This window comes from Lepidochelys kempii, chromosome 6 (genome assembly GCF_965140285.1).
Source record: "Lepidochelys kempii isolate rLepKem1 chromosome 6, rLepKem1.hap1, whole genome shotgun sequence".
Classification (NCBI taxonomy): domain Eukaryota; kingdom Metazoa; phylum Chordata; order Testudines; family Cheloniidae; genus Lepidochelys; species Lepidochelys kempii.
In genome coordinates, this window is record NC_136385.1 from 70,081,502 (window position 1) to 70,099,346 (window position 17,845).

A 17,845-nucleotide genomic window follows, 5' to 3' on the forward strand; every position below is an offset into this window, starting at 1 on the left:
AGCAGGCAGCAGATTCATTGGGAAAAGAGATGTCAGTTGTAGAACACTGATTTTATCATCATTTCTACATTTCGTTTAAAATGACATATTACTGTTCTATGGAGCCTTTTCCCCAAGAATCTTACAGCACTTTACAAATCTTATGCCTCATGTCACCCTTGTGAGGTGGGTAAGCAATATTATATGGATAGATAAACTGAGGCGCAGAGAGATTAGGATTTGTACAGGTTACAAAGCAGGTTGGTGGCAGAGGCAAGAATAGAAATCTGGGAGTCCTGACTTGTAGTGGCCAAAGAGGGTCACTGGGTCATGCTTTCATGAACATTTTGGGACTATATGATGAACTGATGAGCAGCCAGAACTTGGTATGTCCTAAGTTAGCAGTCTGACAATGTAGGACAGGTGGGGTAGATAAGTTGAGTAATATCCATGTTTTTCATCCATTTTCCCCCATAGTGATCATAGTTAATTTTAAGTCACAGCAGTGGAGTAGCAGGAAATACATTGTACTTCATCAGGATCGTTGAAGTCTATATTTGTAGGATGTACCCACTCTTTGTCTAGTGGCCCGGGGCAAAATCAGCTACCCTGCCAGATGCAATTACAGTTGCACTGTATCTTGATTCTCTCTTTCCTTATCAATTTTACATTGGCATCAAAATTCTCTGAAAGAGTTTGATGGATTTGACTGCTATTTTCTCTCTTGACGATCTGTTTATACTTCATTTAAGTGAAAGCCTCTCTTAAATTGTTTCAGCAAAAGCAAGCCATCAAGACGAATCAACCCAACTCCAGTGAGTGCTGAGCGCTCCCACTCAAAACCTAAGATGTGTTTCACTTCCACGCCAGTCAGCCAGTCTCCAGCTGCTCGGTTTCCGTCTGGGACCTGTCTTGAGACCTTTGCTGCCATCCAGGAAGGGAACGTTACCTCCATCAGAGGGAGCAGCCTTCAAGAGGAGAGGGAGATGCTGAAGAAAGAAAGGTACAGTATGAACAGGGATGGGGACACATCTGCAGGGGTTCATACTGCTCCCTTTATTAGGAAATTGCCAATAAGAAGCTGTAAATTAACAGAAAATATCCAGACAAGATAATAGTTGTTTGATTAAAAAAATTGACCTAAAAGCAGATGAGATGAAAATGAATGTAGTATCAGACTAACAAGTTTTCAAATTCAGCCTTCACTCTTCACTTAAAGATGTGCTTCTACTCTGCAAAGCGACTCTGGCATCATATTGGTCCTGAATTTATTGTATTTCAGTTACTCCTTATTGCATTAATGCAAAGTTCTGTGGGTCAGACTGTACTCTCAAGCATACTTATGTAATACCATTGTCTTCAGATGATGCTCTGTTTTACCTATGCAAACCTGCTGAAAGCTAGTAGGGTGCACACAGGTGTAATGTGATAACTATCACCCCCTTTTAGGAAATGGAAAGCTATAGGACAGAGAGGTTGAGTGACTTGCCTGAGGTCACACTCTGAGCCATGGCAGATTTAGAATTCGAACCCAGTTCTCTTGAATTCCAGTTCTGTGCCTTAACCACAAGACACTATTTTGTCATTAGGCAGAAAATGGATGAATTAAGTAATTTAACCCATCTCCTGTGTAGAAACTGCATTAGATTCTGTAAATGTTGTGATCAATTCTTGTAGGAATCCCAGAAAACCATACACCAAAGAAGAAAACTTCCTGTTTGAATGTGGTGTGTGTCATCTTCAGTTCCTCTGTAAGTCATTGACTTTGAATTTCAGATGCAAGTTGCTGCACCAAACATGTTCTCCTGCAGGCCTGTCTCTGGATCCCAGTACACCTACCAAGCCTAATTACAGTTGGAGTGGAAGCCTCGCTACTGATGGTCAACTAGTGACCTCTGCAGATCTCAGTAAAGTTTCCTGCAAGAAACAGCTGGAACAGCTGGCTCAGCTCTATTCATCTTGTATAGCAGGTAAAGAACTGGGAGTAGTGAGATGACTATGGTGTGGAATATCTTCTTTAAATACTTACTATTTCCAGAGTGCACCCATGACTTATAATACAAGTGAGTGCTGCCTGGAAAAATAAACAGAGACCTCCCTCCTACTCAAGAGTATATCCACCCCTAACTGGACAGAAGTCTAGAAAATGAGATGGGCCCTACACAATTCCCTGAACCCCTCAGCAGACTCAAACTGTATTGGCCCAACTGGAAAAGTGAATATTAGAGGCCAGGACTATTCCCTGACAATGCTCATTAGGTTGAAGTGGTTTATAAGATGTTTTAAGCTGTTACCCATGGTTTAACTTTTGGGGGAATGGAGGTAAAACACTTTCTATAATGCACCTACCCAAATGCGCATGGCTGCATATCAGCATTGTTGAGTCCTGTATGGATCAGCTGAGACTATAAGCTTGAGATTTGATTATCTTTGTTATCTTGATTTATTAACGTAGACTAATGCTGAGTGTTTAGCCATTTTATGTCACTTCCTCTTCCAGAAAACCTGGTTCCAAATATTTTCCTGGAGCTCTTCTTTGTCCTGCAGCTGCTAACATCCAAGGGAACAACTTCTTCGGAAGATGGTGAGAATGACATGGAATTCAATCAAGGATGTAAAGGTCAGCAATGCTCTTGAATGGAGACTAGGTTGTTCCCAGGCCTGGTAATGGGATACAGAGCATATCGTCTCTGATTCACGGGGTTCAAATCGAGCTTCAGGGAATTAGTGACCAAAAGTCATTACACTGAAGACTTCTGAGGCCTGCATGAAGTGAATTAGCATGTCTCAGTGAGTGGTGTAGAATATGGCATTCAGGTAGTGAACAAATAAAGAACCCTAAAAGCTTAGTTTACTACAAAAAGACGAGTGTCTACCCTTGATCTTATATAACCCTCCTTTTGATATCAGGGAATGTTCCACTATGGAGTGAAGGGGGTATTTAGCCTGAAGCCTATAGACCAGGCCGCCAAATTAGTTTGATATTTGGAATGAATAGGTGTTTTATAATCTAATAGGCTATTGAAAACCAGGTTATGGTAACTCACTGTTATTGTCTAAGAACTCCATATTTACCCACTAAAATGAATTTTCAGAGAGAAGAGTGATTCACCAGATTTCCTCCTCCCATCAGTTCCTTCAAACCCAGAAATACCGTTGAACCCATTGTAAGTTTAAGGTCTAATTCTGCCTAGGGAGACATGTGCAATTCCCATCAGTGGGAGTTGTACACAGGTTTATGGCAAATTTGGACCTTACACTAAGCTAGTCAGTAGCTTGATTTCTGGATAAGGTGTACAAGAGTGACTTCCAGCTGAGAATAGCTCCTGGTGTCTGTTAGAAAAACGCTCCATTTTTGGCTGCTGTTATTGTTCCGTGACCTACAGATCCGAAGAACCCCAGTTGGTCTTGACTTCGGTAGCACAGTGCACCCCAGCCGTTGGCTGGAGGAGTCTAATAATTGGTTGTATTTGCTCGACGTTTTGGCGCACAGTTAGCAGTCTGTGGACATAATGCTGCCAATGTGTTCATCCTGTTCCAAATCAGTTTCGACTGATTGTTTCATCAAGGAGGGGATGGGTAGAATCCCATTGATGCTGTCCCAGGAGTCCACATCTGTCTTGTAAGGGCTCACTCCTGCAAGCCCTGTACGTGTCTAACTCCCATTGACGTCAGCGGAAATTCCATTACTTCTAGGATTGACCCTTAAGAGAAAAGCAGCCTCTTGTCCAAGGCTGAGATTTAAGGAGTTAACATGAACTCTGATCTAGGTGATTGCCCACGGCTAACTAGGAAAGGTGGATAATTTTGTCAAACAAGAACACTGGTAGTTATACCGATTAAAATAAGAATGGCCAAACTGGATCAGACCATGGTCCATCTAGCCCAGTATCCTGTCTTCCAACAGTGGCTAATGCCAGGTGCTTCAGAGGGAATGAACAGAACAGGTAATTATCAAGTGATCCACCCTGTCACCCATTCCAAGCTTCTGGCAAACAGAGGCTTGGGATACCATCCCTGCCCATCCTGGCTAATAGCGAGTGATGGACCTATCCTCCATGAACTTATCTAGTTCTTTTTTGAACCCTGCTATAGTCTTGGCCTTCACAACATCTTCTGGCAAAGAATTCCACAGGTTGACTGTGTTATATGAAGAAATACTTCCTTTTGTTTGTTTTAAACCTGCTGCCTATTAATTTCATTTGGTGACCCCTAATTCTTGTGTTATGAGGAGGAGTACATAACACTTGCTTATTTACTTTCTCCACACCAGTCATGATTTTATAGACTTCTATCATATCCCCCCCTTAGTTTGTCTCTTTTCCAAGCTGAAAGGTTGCAGTTTTATTAATCTTTTCTCATGTGGAAGCTGTTTCAGAGCCCTAATCATTTTTGTTGCCTTTTTCTGTACCTTTTCCAATTCCAATTATCTTTTTTGAGATGGGGTGACCAGATCTGCACACAATAGTGGCAATCAAATATCAGGCTTCAGGGCAAGCTCCAGATAATTGCCACAGAGATCAGGAAGAAACCTTCCCTCTCATGCAACATTGCACAATTGGCCAACGATGTTAGAATGGGGTCTTTTTAAGGGGGTGTTTTGCCTTCATGTGACATGTCAGGTAATGGGCACTGATGGACCAATGATGTGACTGGGTTTGGTAATTCCTACATCCCTCTCAGTTAATTACTTTAGATTTTTCTATTTAGCTTCTGAATTTTCCACCAATTGTTGTTAAATGCTATTTGTTTTCAGATGCAGTGGAGCGGCAGCATTTTCGAAATGTACACAACTGTGTTTACTTTGCTGTGCAGGTCTTGGATTGTCAGTTTGAGTAAGTTGAACCTTTCTCTTTCTTTGGGTATAGGTGGGTTGTGTGAGTATGAGAGTGGGAGAGAGCGTGCATCTGAATTTCATTGAGGTCATTTTAGGGGCATGGTGTTGAGTAATTTACGCAATGTCACACACTGAGTTAATGACTCAGTTGAATTAGAAAGCCAGGACCTTTCTTTGTGGTGGTCTCTACACCATTATGTTTCAGTGTAAGTGTTCCCACAGGGAAATGGTGGGTTATGAGGTAACACATCCAAACTGCAGTTGGAATTTGGTGGGACTGATGTTTTGCTTCAGATGCCACCAGAACAGGAAAAACTCAGTGGACTTTTTCCTTCATGTCACCTCCGTGTGACTATGGCATTTGCAGTGTGTCCTGTTGATGCCAGTAGGATCCAGATTCCAGGTGGCTAGTGGTTAAACCTGTGTGATTTTTGTAAAATAAGTGTACACTTTATTTAGATTTGCTCCCTCAATGTTGTGTTCTGTGTGTGGTCTCTTTGCAGAATTATTTCTCATTTAGAGAAGGGGACACTGAAACTTTTGGCTGAGAATGAGCGGATTGCATCCTTTTCCCCTGGCTTGCATGAGAGGCTTATGAAAGCTTATGAGAGCAGCACAGCCAAGGTAAAAAATGAATAGTCCTTAGAAAGTTGAATGTATGAAATTCCAAGGGGTTCCCAGTAATATGCTTGCCTATCGCTCCCTTGCCACAGTCAGTTTGATGATTAATATCAAATCCTGTTCATCCTGCTCTGGGGCTTCATTTTTCAATTTCTTTGGAGACTATGTTAAAACCACCATTTCCTGTCCAGATTGAGCCTGTGCATTGCTAGGGCCAATGAGCTGTAGCTGGGAATTCCTTTTACTAACTTGTATTGCAGTTAGGATGAAATCCTGACTCCATTGAAGTCTGTGGCCAAACTCCCAGTGAATTCAGGGGGGCCAGGATTTCACTCTTACTCTTTTCCCTGTGGTGAGTCTGGAGGTACGAAGATAGTGGATATGGCACTGGACTGTGACTCCGGAGGCTTATGTTCATTTCACAGCTCTGCTACAAATTTCCTGTGTTGTTTTGGGCAAAACACTTAATCTACTCTGTGCCTCTGTCCCCAATCTATTTAAAAAAAAAAAAAATAGAATATGGGGTTGTACTTTCCTTCCTGAAAGCAGTGTTGTGGGGATAAAATCAACTGATGATTGTAAAGTGCTCATGTGATGAGGGCCATATAGATAGAGGTAGCAGCTGTGATGAAGCTGTTTTACTGATTTTAAGGGATTCTTTCTTTCAGAGGAGGGGAGGAGAGATGATGACATGGGAATCGCCAGCTGTCACTCTCACCTTCTCAGAATCCCTGTGTTGAGTTGACATGCATTAAATGATTGCACAGGACTCTTTCTCCAGGGCATGTGCCTGCTAGTTCTGTTCTGGTCTCAGAAAGTTCCTCAAAAGCGATAGGAGATGCCCCTTTACCATCCTACTGAGTGACTGTCTGTGTCTTTTCTGCACTAATGCTGACCAGCAGTTACTCATTAGTGGTTCGGAAATTGTTAGTGTCTGAACAGCATGACTGTGGTAATACCTAAGATAACGTTCAAAATCAGAGAATTTCATTATACTAATGGACTCTGTTATATGTTCAATAGGTGTCCCTCCTGCTGCCTTCGTCTGTCCAGTCCGTTTCTTTCCAGCCAGAAACGGACAATCGTTCTAACTTTCCAAGTGACAGGGCTTTTCATATATTTAAGAAACAAAGGTAAATGTCCTCCAGTTTGTGTGTGTGTGTATGGGGGGGATTATGTTCTATCCATGGATGTGAACAATTGGATGCCATAGCATCCAGTTATACTGCCTATATACAGCATAGTGGGGATGTTCTGCTCTAAGAACACAGGACTTTAGTATTTACAGGGATAAGGACTTTAAACAATGGAAGCCTAAATCCTGCAGAAGTTGTTGACGTGCCAGTACAGCACAGTTCAGTGCTGGTTCAGCTCAGGCTTTGGAGATACTCCCTTCTGTCCCTTCTGTCTCGTGGCGGGAGAGTAGGGGAGCACCTCCTGTCGACTTGTTCTCTTTTTCACGTAGAAGTAATTTCATATGGTTCCTATTCTCTTTGCTTCATTGAGGGATCCACCACACAGGTTCATCTGCTTATCTGACCCCTACTCTGTCTAATAATGGGATGGGTGTCTTGGTTATAATGCCTGAGTTCAGGCAGAGCACCTGTCAGTGGTGGGCTGCAGATTGAAACTAATAGGCTCAGTGGTGCTGGTCACTGCTGCAAAAGGTAAGATACATGGGGCTTTGGAGATGTGACTTTTATTCAATCTGGAGTATATTCCATGAGGGTGTAGCTTGTGAACTGTTGGCTGGGAATCTGTTGCTATTGGTTCAGAGACTGAAGGCCCAGGACTTGACATGTTTGCATCTTTTGTTCAATAGGGACATCTTTTATGAATTGCTGCGTGAGTGGGAGGATAACTGTGAAAAACCAGGCTGGGACTTTGAAAGAGTTTTGGGCAACAGGATCAGGTAGGAGACTGGTGCTGCAGCTCTGGTTTGCTAATGGGAAATCCAGATAAAAACTTACTTTTGTCCCTGAAGCCAGTAGATGCCCAGAGGGCACAGGGCCAATTATAAAGAAGATGTTGCATTACAGTCTCATGATTTGGAGCAGAATAGACTCTCAGACTTTAAGTTCAGAAGGGACCATTGTGATCAAGTCCAGTAGTTCTCAAACTTTTGTACTGGTGACCCCTTTCACATAGCAAGCCTCTGAGTGTGGGACCCCCCCCAAATTAAAAACACTTTTTAATATATTTAACACCATTATAAATGCTGGGTGCAAAGCAGGATTTGGGGTGGAGGCTGACAGCTTGTGATCCCACATGTAATAACCTCGCAACCCCCTGAGGGGTCCTGACCCCCAGTTTGAGAACCCCGATCTAGTCTTACTGACCTCCTGCACATGGCAGACGACAGGACTTCACCCACCCACTTCTGAAATAGACCCCTAACCTCTGCTGAGGTACTGAAGTCCTCAAATCATGGCTTAAAGACTTCAAGTTACAGAGAATTCACCATTTACACTAGTTTACACCTTCAAGTGACCCCTGCCCCATGCTGCAGAGGAAGGCAACTTGCGCTCCCCCTCTCCCCAGGCCTAGGGTCTCTGCCAATCTGACCTGGGGGAAAATTCCTTCCCAACCCCAAATATGGCCATCAGTTAGACCCTGAGCATGTAGGTCAGACCCACCAACCAGACACTTGAGAGAGAATTCTCTGTAATAACTCAGAGCCCTCCCCATCTAGTGTCCCATCTCCAGCCATTGGGGATTAAATCTTTGCCTAATTTCGAGCCTAAACTTGTTGTTGGCTAGTTTATATTCATTGTTCTTGTGTCCACATTGGCACTTAATTAAATAACTCCTCTCCCTCCCTGGTATTTATCCCGCTGACGGATTTATAGAGAGTAATCATATCTCCCCTCAGCTGCCTTTTTGTTAGGCTAAACAAGCCTACAGTCTTCTCTCAAAAGGTAGGTTTTCCTTTCCTCTGATCATCCTAGTAGCCCTTTTCTGTACCTCTTCCAGTTTGAATTCCTCTTTCTTAAACATGGGAGAACAGAACTGCACACACTACTCCAATGAGGTCTCGCAAGTTCCTTGTATAATGGTACTGACACTTCCCTGCCTCTACTAGAAATACCTCTCCTGATTCATCCTAGGTCTGCATTAGCCTTTTTCACGGCCACATCACATTGTCATAGTCATCCAGTGAGCAACTAATACACCCAGGTCTTTCTCCTCCTCTGTTGCTTCTAACTGATAAGTCCACATCTTATAGCAAAAATTCTTGTTAATCCCTAAATGCACAACTTTGCACTATTAAATTTCATTCCATTTCTATTACTCCATTTTACAAGGTCATCCAGATCTTCTGATATGATATTCTGATCCTCCTCCGTATTGGCAATACCTCCCAACTTTGTGTCATCTGCAAATTTTATTAGTGTGCACTCATTTTTTTGTGCCAACATCAGTAATAGAACTGTTAAATAAGATTGGTCCCAAGACTGATCCCTGAGGAACTCCACTAGTAACATCCCTCCAGCCTCACAGTTCACCTTTCAGTATGACACTTTGTAGTCTCCCCTTTAACCAGTTCCTTATCCACCTTTCAATTCTCATATTAAGCCCTATCATCTCCAATTTAACTAATAATTTCCCATCTGGAACTGTATCAGATGCTTTACTGAAATCCAAGTAGATTAGATCTGCTGCATTTCCTTTGTCTGAAAAAGTTATCTTTTCAAAGAAGGAGATCAGGTTGGTCTGGCACGATCCACCTTTTGTAAAAACATATTGTGTTTTATCCCAATTACTGTTCACCTCAATGTCCTTAATTACTTCCTCTTTTAGAATTTGTTCCAAGACCTTGCATACAGTTGAGGGCAAACTAAGAGGCCTGTAGTTTCCTGGGTCACTTCTTTCTCTTTCTTAAAAATAGGAACTATATTAGCAATTCTTCAGTCATAGGGTACGATCCTCGAGTTTACAGATTCATTAAACATTCTTGCTATTGGGGTTGCAATTTCATGTGCCACTTCTTGTAATATTCTTGGATAGAGATTATCTGGGACCCTTGGTTTAGTCCCATTAAATTGTTTGCGTTTAACTACCACCTCGGATGTGGTCATTTCTACCTTCATATCTTCGTTGCCATTAGTCACCCTGCCACTACCCCTAAACTCTTCATTAACCTCATTAAAAACAGGCAAATATTTGTTTAAGTGTTGGGCCATGTCTAGATAATCTTTAATCTCCACCCCATCCTCAGTGTTTAGCGGTCCCACTTCTTCTTTCCTTGTGTTCTTATTTATATGGCATTGGAAGGCATTGGTTTTTAAAGAAATCACCTTGTGCTTCTGCTATAGCTGTATATAGACTCTGTTTTGACTGGCTCTTTTTGGTTTTAGCGGTTTGTTTTGTTTCCCAGGGCTATGATGAATCACCTCACAGCAGCCTATAATCACAGCCACTTTGCCAGGCTCTTTCAGAAACAGCTTATCCAGGTAAATAACATTGTATTTTCCATAAACAGAGCAGTTTTGCTAAGCTATAGCAAAATGTAACCTAGTATTTATACATTTGTACATATACTTTTTGCTGTAATTGAACCTTTCCTGAGTGAATGGAATTATTTGAGGGGGTGGGGGGAATGGATATCTCAAAAGAATAATTTTATCAGTTCAAATCCAGCACAGATTGGTAGAAAACTACCATTATCTAATGACTTCTGAATGGGCTATGTAAAATAAGTTTGTTCCCAGTACAGTTCCCAATCAACATGTGTCCATACCAGAATGGACAGACATACCAGGGAATTAATGGATGATGGAGATTGGATTACTTAATCTTTTCTACTTTAGAGATGATTCTTGTCAGGTTTGTGGCATGCTAATAGGGCTGCGTATTGAGCTTTGACTACAGAGGGCTTTGGTCTCAACAGCTGTTCACCTGGGACATTTTACCAGCAATAAAAATTCACGCATTTGGAAATTAAAAAAAAAATGTTTAGACATTGATGTGTATCTGATTCAGACTTGCCTGGTTATGTTCGTTGTTTTTCTCAATGGAATGAATTATTGTTGCTGGATCCTGGTCTGGATATGATGGCCCTGATTTTGGTTTGTTTATGCTTGGAAGGAGACACGATGCTGTTTGAAGCATTATTGTTGTTCTGTCTATTTTTTTTTTGCCTACTATTGTTCCAAGTAATGTGTGAGATCATTGTCAGTGTGAGAAAGTAGAGAGAATTTTCTGCTTGTTTGCTTTGTGTGTAGTATTTCCATTTCTGATCCTGTATAGTTGGTCAGTTTCCCTTGTATGCGGGGGGGTGGGGGGGTGTCTCCTTTCATACAGCACTATAGAGAGAGAGATTTAAAAAAAATCTAAATCCACAAAAAATGGTCAGAGGCTTGGGCAGGTGTAGTACCTGAAACTACTTGCAATGCATATTTTGAAATCAATGTCCCTTTAGGCTGGGATTTTCAAAGGAGACTAAGGGAATTAGGTGCCCAGTTTGCAAATTGGGCGCACAACTCTCTTAGTCACCTTTGAAAATCCCACCTTTTAAGTGTATTTCTAATCTGAAAAGACTGTAAAAATGTCTTCATCTTATTCTGCAGATGTGCTCCCTGTGTGTCTCCACAATTGTCATCTGCTGACTTTAGTGAGCAAAATACGGTTTTACTGATCTTTACTTCTGTTAGCCTTGCAGAACCATCATAGCTAAGAGACTGGGATCATCAAAAAAGGTGTTAACTAAGTTCCAATTGCAAAGCCAGATTTCTCCCTCAGTTACATCTTTGCATTCCTATTGAACACTGTAGGGTTTCATAGGTGTAACTAAAGACTTAAGTTGAAAATGTTTTGTCTGCAATGAGGTATGGGTGTAACTGACCAGAACTTGCCCTGCTGGACCTGTGCGATTTGTGATATCCGAGCAGGAGCGAATCTAACTTGACTCTCAGAGCCCAGGGTGTATTTACAGGGTTAGCAGTTGTAAAAGGATTTTCCTTTGTAAACTTGAGCACGTTCAGTTTAGAATTATTGAGACGCAATAAGTGTTAACCTCACCCTATCGTATTTTAAGGAGTTTACTTCTCTGCATGGTGCCAGGATTTCAAGTTGCATCCTTGAGATGCCTCGGTACCTGATTAGTTCTGAGGGCTTGAAAACCTCTTCCTTTGAGTGCTGAGCCATAGCTCTCTGTGTGGATGAGCCACTGCAAATAATACTTAAAATCTGTGAAACACCGAGGAGCCCCACAGAATCTGGTCCAGGAACATGCAGTAGATGACAGTGAGAAGTAGCACAGTCTTAAATAGTCCTGATCCCTGAGCGGTGGACTAAACCATGGACGACTGAACTCTGATTCATGCAGGTTGTACAGTTATCCATGGTATTTATATTCTCTATGTAATAGGAAGCCAGGTTGGCCCAGCAGCCTAGGGTCCTAGTGTTAATGTGTGGCATCTGGATTCCATTCCTGAGACCACTAGGCCGGGAGGGTAGCATGTTGGCCTTGTATGCTTTTCCATGTGTTCTGCCCTCCCTTGACTGGCTGAAGGAGATAGCATTCATAGGCTTTATAGGGAGCCACATCCAGTTCCTTGCATTGGATAGAAAACTCCTCCATCAAAAGACTTTTTATGGGGCAGAGAGTGGGTGGGGCAAGATATCCAAGAGAAAAGAAAATCTTATAAATTTCCCATCTCCCTCCTTTTTCCCCCTCCTGAAGATGTGTAAAGGTCCTATTGGTGGTGGCACAAGTTGGGGAGATACCCCAGACCAGGATGTCCTTAATATGCTGGGTTCCGATAACCTGAGCCGGCTGAAGAGGCTACAGGAGAGATTTGTCGTTCCTCAGAGCATCAGAGGGCCCTGCCCGCCCCCTGCCTTCCCAGGGTGCCAGCAGTTCTTCAGGGACTTCATTCTCAGTGCAGGAAGGTTAGCTGCGTATCACTGCTTATGCCTCGGCTAAGTTTGGATGGTGGTTGGCTAATACCACTGGCTTGTGCTGCAGTTGGGGAGTCAACTCAGAAACTGGTCTTGGAACTCCAGCTCTTCGGGACAGTAGAGCCCAAATGGGGATGTTTTCAAACTCTGAAGAAGGTTGCGATTTGCACTGTCCATTAAGTACTCCTGACTGGCATAGTTACCAAGTTGCTCTTGTATCCACTGGCCCAATCTATCTTCCTCTCCTAAGAGCTACATCAGGCTAGTTCCTAGTTAGCTTACTACAGAATCAAACTGAATGTCTTGCCAGAGGGGGTCATTGTTTCCTAATACCACGAGGTGATGCAACAGCGAACAGCAGGAGCTCTGCACAGATGAATTGTTCCTTACAGGGTGGTGGTGGTCAGTGCCCTGCGGTGGAGTGTGAGGCTGCTCTATGGTTAGCCTTTCATGTTCCACAGCATAGATTCAGATCTCCCTTAGACTGCAAATGAAATGGGTTTGGGGACCTCAGTCTCATCTGTAAATGTTTAGCCACATCATTAGAACCAGCACGCTGTTGGAGAATAAGGGAAGTCTCTGTTCCAGAGAGGCCCAAGATTAGACTGGAAAAGGTCATTAGTCCATGTTGAGGTTGGTTAGTGCACCGACAGAGCTGGTGTGGCGAGACTTGCATGGAGTCTGCCCAGGCTCTGCCTGGCTGTTAGACAGTGCTATTCTTGGCCACACAATGCACTTGGAGCTCCTCCCTTAAATGAGTTGATGTTTTGTATCAGCCGTCCCCAACTTCAGTGATTAAGGCTTAAATGTTAATTGAGATTCCACTGCTATTTTCCGTCTGATTTTTCATCTTTTGCTGAAGCTACCAGTTCAACCAGCACCTGATGGATAGCCTGTGTCTAAAGATACTTGAGCTGGATGGCCTTACTTTGGTAGAGCACGAACCTAGTGATGGGGAGGCAGATATGGATGAACAGGTAAGTAATATGTTCCAGACATCTGCTAAGAACTTGTTCATCGGATCAGTCCGAGAGCTGGTTCATGATGAGTTTCCTAGTTGCTACAGTGATATAAAAAGACTTGTTTAAAATCCATTTATAGTTGTGATTGTGATCCTCTTTAAAAAAAAAATAAAAAAAAAATCTAAAATATTGTTTAAAGTTACATCAGTATGTTTGGAAGATAAAAAATTATCCACTAAGGTTCCAGTAGCCACTTTAACTTTGCCCCTGTGCTCAGTTTACATGTGCTCAGTTATGGTTACAGAAGTAACTATGCAAATAGCGCCTTTTGGTGATCAGCAACTCTTCAAATGTGGTTGTACTCTGAAAAGTGACAAGTTTTGTGTTTAAGACATCTTAGCGGGTCTGTTCACTGTGTGTTGAGTTTGATGGTCTGACTGGAGTACAAATAAAGTAACTTAACATTTAAAAAAAAAAAAATCATGTTAACCCTGTAGAGCTAACATACCTATGTTTGTAAGGCTAACCGTGCAATCCCATTGTTCTCAAATTTTGCCTAGTTATACTTATGCAATTCCACTAAAATCCTGAGGGTTGCACAGATGTAACAGAGGGCAGAATATGGCCATCAGGATCTTTGATGATCATGTTGCACAAGCCACAGAATTTTAGTCTCTGAGATGCCACAAGTACACCTTTTCTTTTTGCTAATACAGACTAACATGGCTGCTACTCTGAAACAGATAATTTAGTTTAGCTGAGATCCCAGGGTGTGTTTGTGGTGCTGGCAGCTTCTAAGATGAGCAAACAGTCTGGAGTCACTGAGACGGAACACATGTAGGACCCAAGGCTGCCATCTTCACCAAGTCACTTTTCAGAATGAAACTGCTCTCTAAATTCTCAGGGATATGCAGCTGCTACTCGGCTGATGTTGGCTACATGCTGATTGCTCTTGCTTCATTGCCAGAGATGGAGGAGTACAGGAATATCAAGTTAAGATTAGTAATATGGAAGTATGACTGTTTGAGCAGCTTCTTGTTTTCTTTATTTTTTTAAGAAAAAGATCTTGGATTCATTTGTTGCTTATGTCAATAGTGGGACTGTCCCCTCAGTAGCCAGTGCAACAGTGAAGACAGGAGCTGTGTACAGCCATTTATGTATGTAATTTAAATGTGCCCATCACAACAATATCTAGTTACATTTATACTGATTAAATATACTCCACTTGTCCCTCTGGAGGAGGAGCCAGGTCTCTACTTGCACTCACTTCTAAGCTGCTTTTGTAGGTCTAAGTGGCATGCCCCAGGAGCATGTCTCTGGGGCTGTATTGCAATGTGATTAAGGAAATGCTTGCTGGAAGAGGTGAGACTTTGAAGACTGGAAGAGGTGGGCTCAGGATCATCTCTTGTAGCAGCGAGCTTCACAGTTGAGGGTCCTCTGCTGAAAACGCTCTTAAACTGAAACTTGGACTCAAGTGGAAGCATTTTTGTGGAACCCAGCTGCCATGGAGAAAAGTAGAGAGACATGAGGTCACATACCTCAGCCTCTGTCCATGCAAGGCTTTGAAGAGAAGGGCCTGGTCCTGTAAACATCCCCCTTAGAACTCTTACTAGTGCACTTGATTGCTGAACTCCACTTTTGAAGGATGCTTGAATATTGCAGAGTGCCCTTCGCTGCAATAGGGGAAAGAGTTTTTCGGAGAGTGGTGGGGAGGATGAAGCTGTGAGGCATTTCCCATGCAGGAAGAGAAGAGCTCTGGTAGGTTACTGCTTCCCAGTTTGGTGCTGTGGTGTCCCTGACCAGTTTTCCTTCTCTCCATTTCAGGATGAAAAAAAGCATTTCACTGCAGCCCTGATGACTCTCAGACTCCTTGCAAAGTTTCTAGGATTTCTTGTTTTCCTGCCATACCAAACAGTGGAACCACCAAGCAGAGACTTGCAGGAGTCTGCAGTGGCATTAAGGAACCAAGTAAGTAACCTGCTAGAGAACCAGCCTGTGTTTTTGCTTGGCAAGTAAGTTTCCTTTGCCCCAGATGAGGCAGGTATTTCTCTGCTGCATCTGGCAGCACCATTTCATGAGGTGGAACAGACTCCAAAATGACATTCCATACTGAGCTGTGCCCTGTCAGGTGAAGAAAAGCATATGAGATCGGGAAGAGGGAGGTGTTAGTAAGTGGTGCATTGCTGAACTTCTTGATGATGTATCGAAGACCTGAATACACAGGAAATGCTTCCTTTGCATTGTGTAAGGTTCTACTGCTAGAAACACTTTTAGGAGTGTCTCAGGTCTCCGCTAAATACTCCCACTAATATGTCAAACCAGAGGCAGATTGGCTTTTATTGTCTGTAAGAATTGAACCCAGATCTCCTGGTACTGTGTCAGAGTTCTAGCCAGAAGACCATCTTCTCAAAGCTACAGTGGGATCTCCATTAACTATTACTAGCAGGATATTTAATTTATATAGATCTCCAGTGACTGGAAGTTACAGAGATATAAACACTAGCCATTTTGTTACTGCTTAATTGTACAAAGAGTTAAATCATGGAAAGAAAAACCATAAGGTAGATGTGGATTTTTCTTTTTAAAGTAAATGTGAAAAGTTAGCTTCAAACTAATTTAAGTTGACTTAATGTGTGTTGCCCATCAAGACTCTGCCTGTACTGGATATATTGAAGCTCCTGAGACGATCTATCTTGAACCGACGTACTATTCTTACCATTCCTTGGGTTATAGAGTTCCTCTCCCTTGTGGACCATTTTGCTCCATTCCTTGACTACTACGGGAGGGTATTTTCCCTCCTGCTGCAGCTGTACAGGTGAGAGACTGAGCAAGGATGCCTGCACCTGCTTGAGAACATTTCTTTGCAATGATAATCACATCCCACTCTTCTTCCAAAATGGTGGCTGTGAGGCTGCATGCTAGCCCTCAGGTGGGACCATTATAAAAAATCACTTCTGTCCCTGTTACAGCTGTAAATCACTTGTATTTTTTTTTAATTTTATACTGTATTAAGAGGAGTCCATCCCAAGCTCTGGGAACCTTTGACATTTGATTAAAATATAGAGTTTGACCAAATATATACAGCTTCCCATGTGTCTTCAAGCAGTTGCAGCTGCAAAATATAAACTTAAGTCCCTCTGCAAAGTTCCCCACTGCCCAAATATTCTCAATTCTTCTCCCCTCCATAAAAGAGTGCAAAGAGATGGGATTTGTAGCATGTCCTAAGTTCACCAAACTGTGGCTGCTGGAGACCAAATGTACAATGCACTTTATACAACCCCTCCATCACCACCGCGCACACTCATGCACAGGCTAAGACACCTTCTCTGTTCAAAAGAGGTTGAGATTTAAGGTAGACAAGGCAGGGAACAGGTTAAGGAAATGGAGAGCATGGAGACAAGTTATAGTGTAGCGAAAATATTTTTTTAATTAATGCAGCTGAAGTTTAATGGTCTCTTCTACTGCCCTTTCTCCATGGCAGGTGCCTGGTCCTTTCTGAAGATAAGGAGATGAGTTTCCTGAACAAGCTACTGATCCTTGCAGTGCTGGGCTGGCTTTTTCAGGTACAGTAGTTGGAAAAGTAAATGGCTGGAGGAAGAATGTGCTAGAAGTTAATTGAAAACAAATGAAAATGAGATAAAGTGAGATAAAATAAACGAGATCCTTTCTGTAGCAAGTTTAACACTCCTGTATAATTCCCTACTTTATTTCCATAGATCTCATCATCATTAAACTATATAGCACTTTTCCTCAGAAGCAAAGGGCTTCGTCTGTTACGAGTGCACACATTAGTTCCCACTGAAATTGGAAATTGTCTTGCACTGCAAAGGCAGTGTGCTGAATGCTGTAGGGAGGTGGCAGTGCTTTGCATTAATCAGAGAACTTGTCCAGCTTATTAAGAAATGGCATTGATGAGACTCCAAAGGTACTCCTGTTCTGTCCTCAGCTGGGAGAGTGGTGCCTGTTTTAATGGGAGTGAGAGAACCCCGAAGCTTGGTGAGCGATATGAAAGATCCCCGGTGGGAGGTTGGGATATGTGAAATGGAGGGTAATAAACTCTTGATTTATAGAAAGAAGCTATCTGTGGCGTGGTGGGTCTGGCAGAGTATGGAAGATTTAATGGCAGGATATATATTTTTAGAACATTGAAAGACTGTCCCACCCTTGTAGCTGGGACTGTATTTCACTCACTGACTGCCAGTGGATGGCAACTATTGTGGGTTTGTGTTCCAGGTCCCCTCGGTCCCAGAGGAGTTGTTCTTCACCAGTGAAGTCAGACAGGAGGGGTTGATGAGGGACACTATGACATCTGCTCAGGCTTTGGTAAGTCTGTGTAACAGTAGCTGCTTTAATATTTGCTGCTGATTGACTGAGGCCTGGGTGACCTGCAGGCCATGTGCAGCCTGTGGACTTCAACATCATGTGTAGTGGCTTATCTTCAGTGCAAATGTGTTGAATAAAGACGCATGCAATGCTTCGACTTGTCTGACTGGTCATATTGCATTTTATGCTGGGACCTATAGTCTCTGTGGGCTGGACTTCA

General features: G+C 42.6%; 2 protein-coding genes across 5 annotated transcripts in view; one reads left to right on the forward strand and one right to left on the reverse strand.

The window, feature by feature from the left end:
• The window catches only part of CDAN1 (codanin 1), a 44,803-nt gene that overhangs the window by 9,621 nt on the left and 17,337 nt on the right, over positions 1–17,845 (forward strand). For all 4 annotated transcript variants that reach the window (XM_073348610.2, XM_073348607.2, XM_073348608.2 and 1 more), the window contains 14 exons: positions 758–982; positions 1,756–1,949; positions 2,480–2,599; positions 4,736–4,814; positions 5,320–5,440; positions 6,461–6,570; positions 7,260–7,349; positions 9,816–9,891; positions 12,123–12,331; positions 13,203–13,317; positions 15,127–15,270; positions 15,951–16,117; positions 16,784–16,865; positions 17,536–17,625. In XM_073348610.2, coding sequence (XP_073204711.1) covers positions 758–982; positions 1,756–1,949; positions 2,480–2,599; positions 4,736–4,814; positions 5,320–5,440; positions 6,461–6,570; positions 7,260–7,349; positions 9,816–9,891; positions 12,123–12,331; positions 13,203–13,317; positions 15,127–15,270; positions 15,951–16,117; positions 16,784–16,865; positions 17,536–17,625 — 1,822 coding nt within the window. The remainder of the gene's footprint in view (positions 1–757; positions 983–1,755; positions 1,950–2,479; positions 2,600–4,735; positions 4,815–5,319; positions 5,441–6,460; positions 6,571–7,259; positions 7,350–9,815; positions 9,892–12,122; positions 12,332–13,202; positions 13,318–15,126; positions 15,271–15,950; positions 16,118–16,783; positions 16,866–17,535; positions 17,626–17,845) is intronic.
• The window catches only part of STARD9 (StAR related lipid transfer domain containing 9), a 244,365-nt gene that overhangs the window by 5,419 nt on the left and 221,101 nt on the right, over positions 1–17,845 (reverse strand). The window lies entirely within an intron of this gene.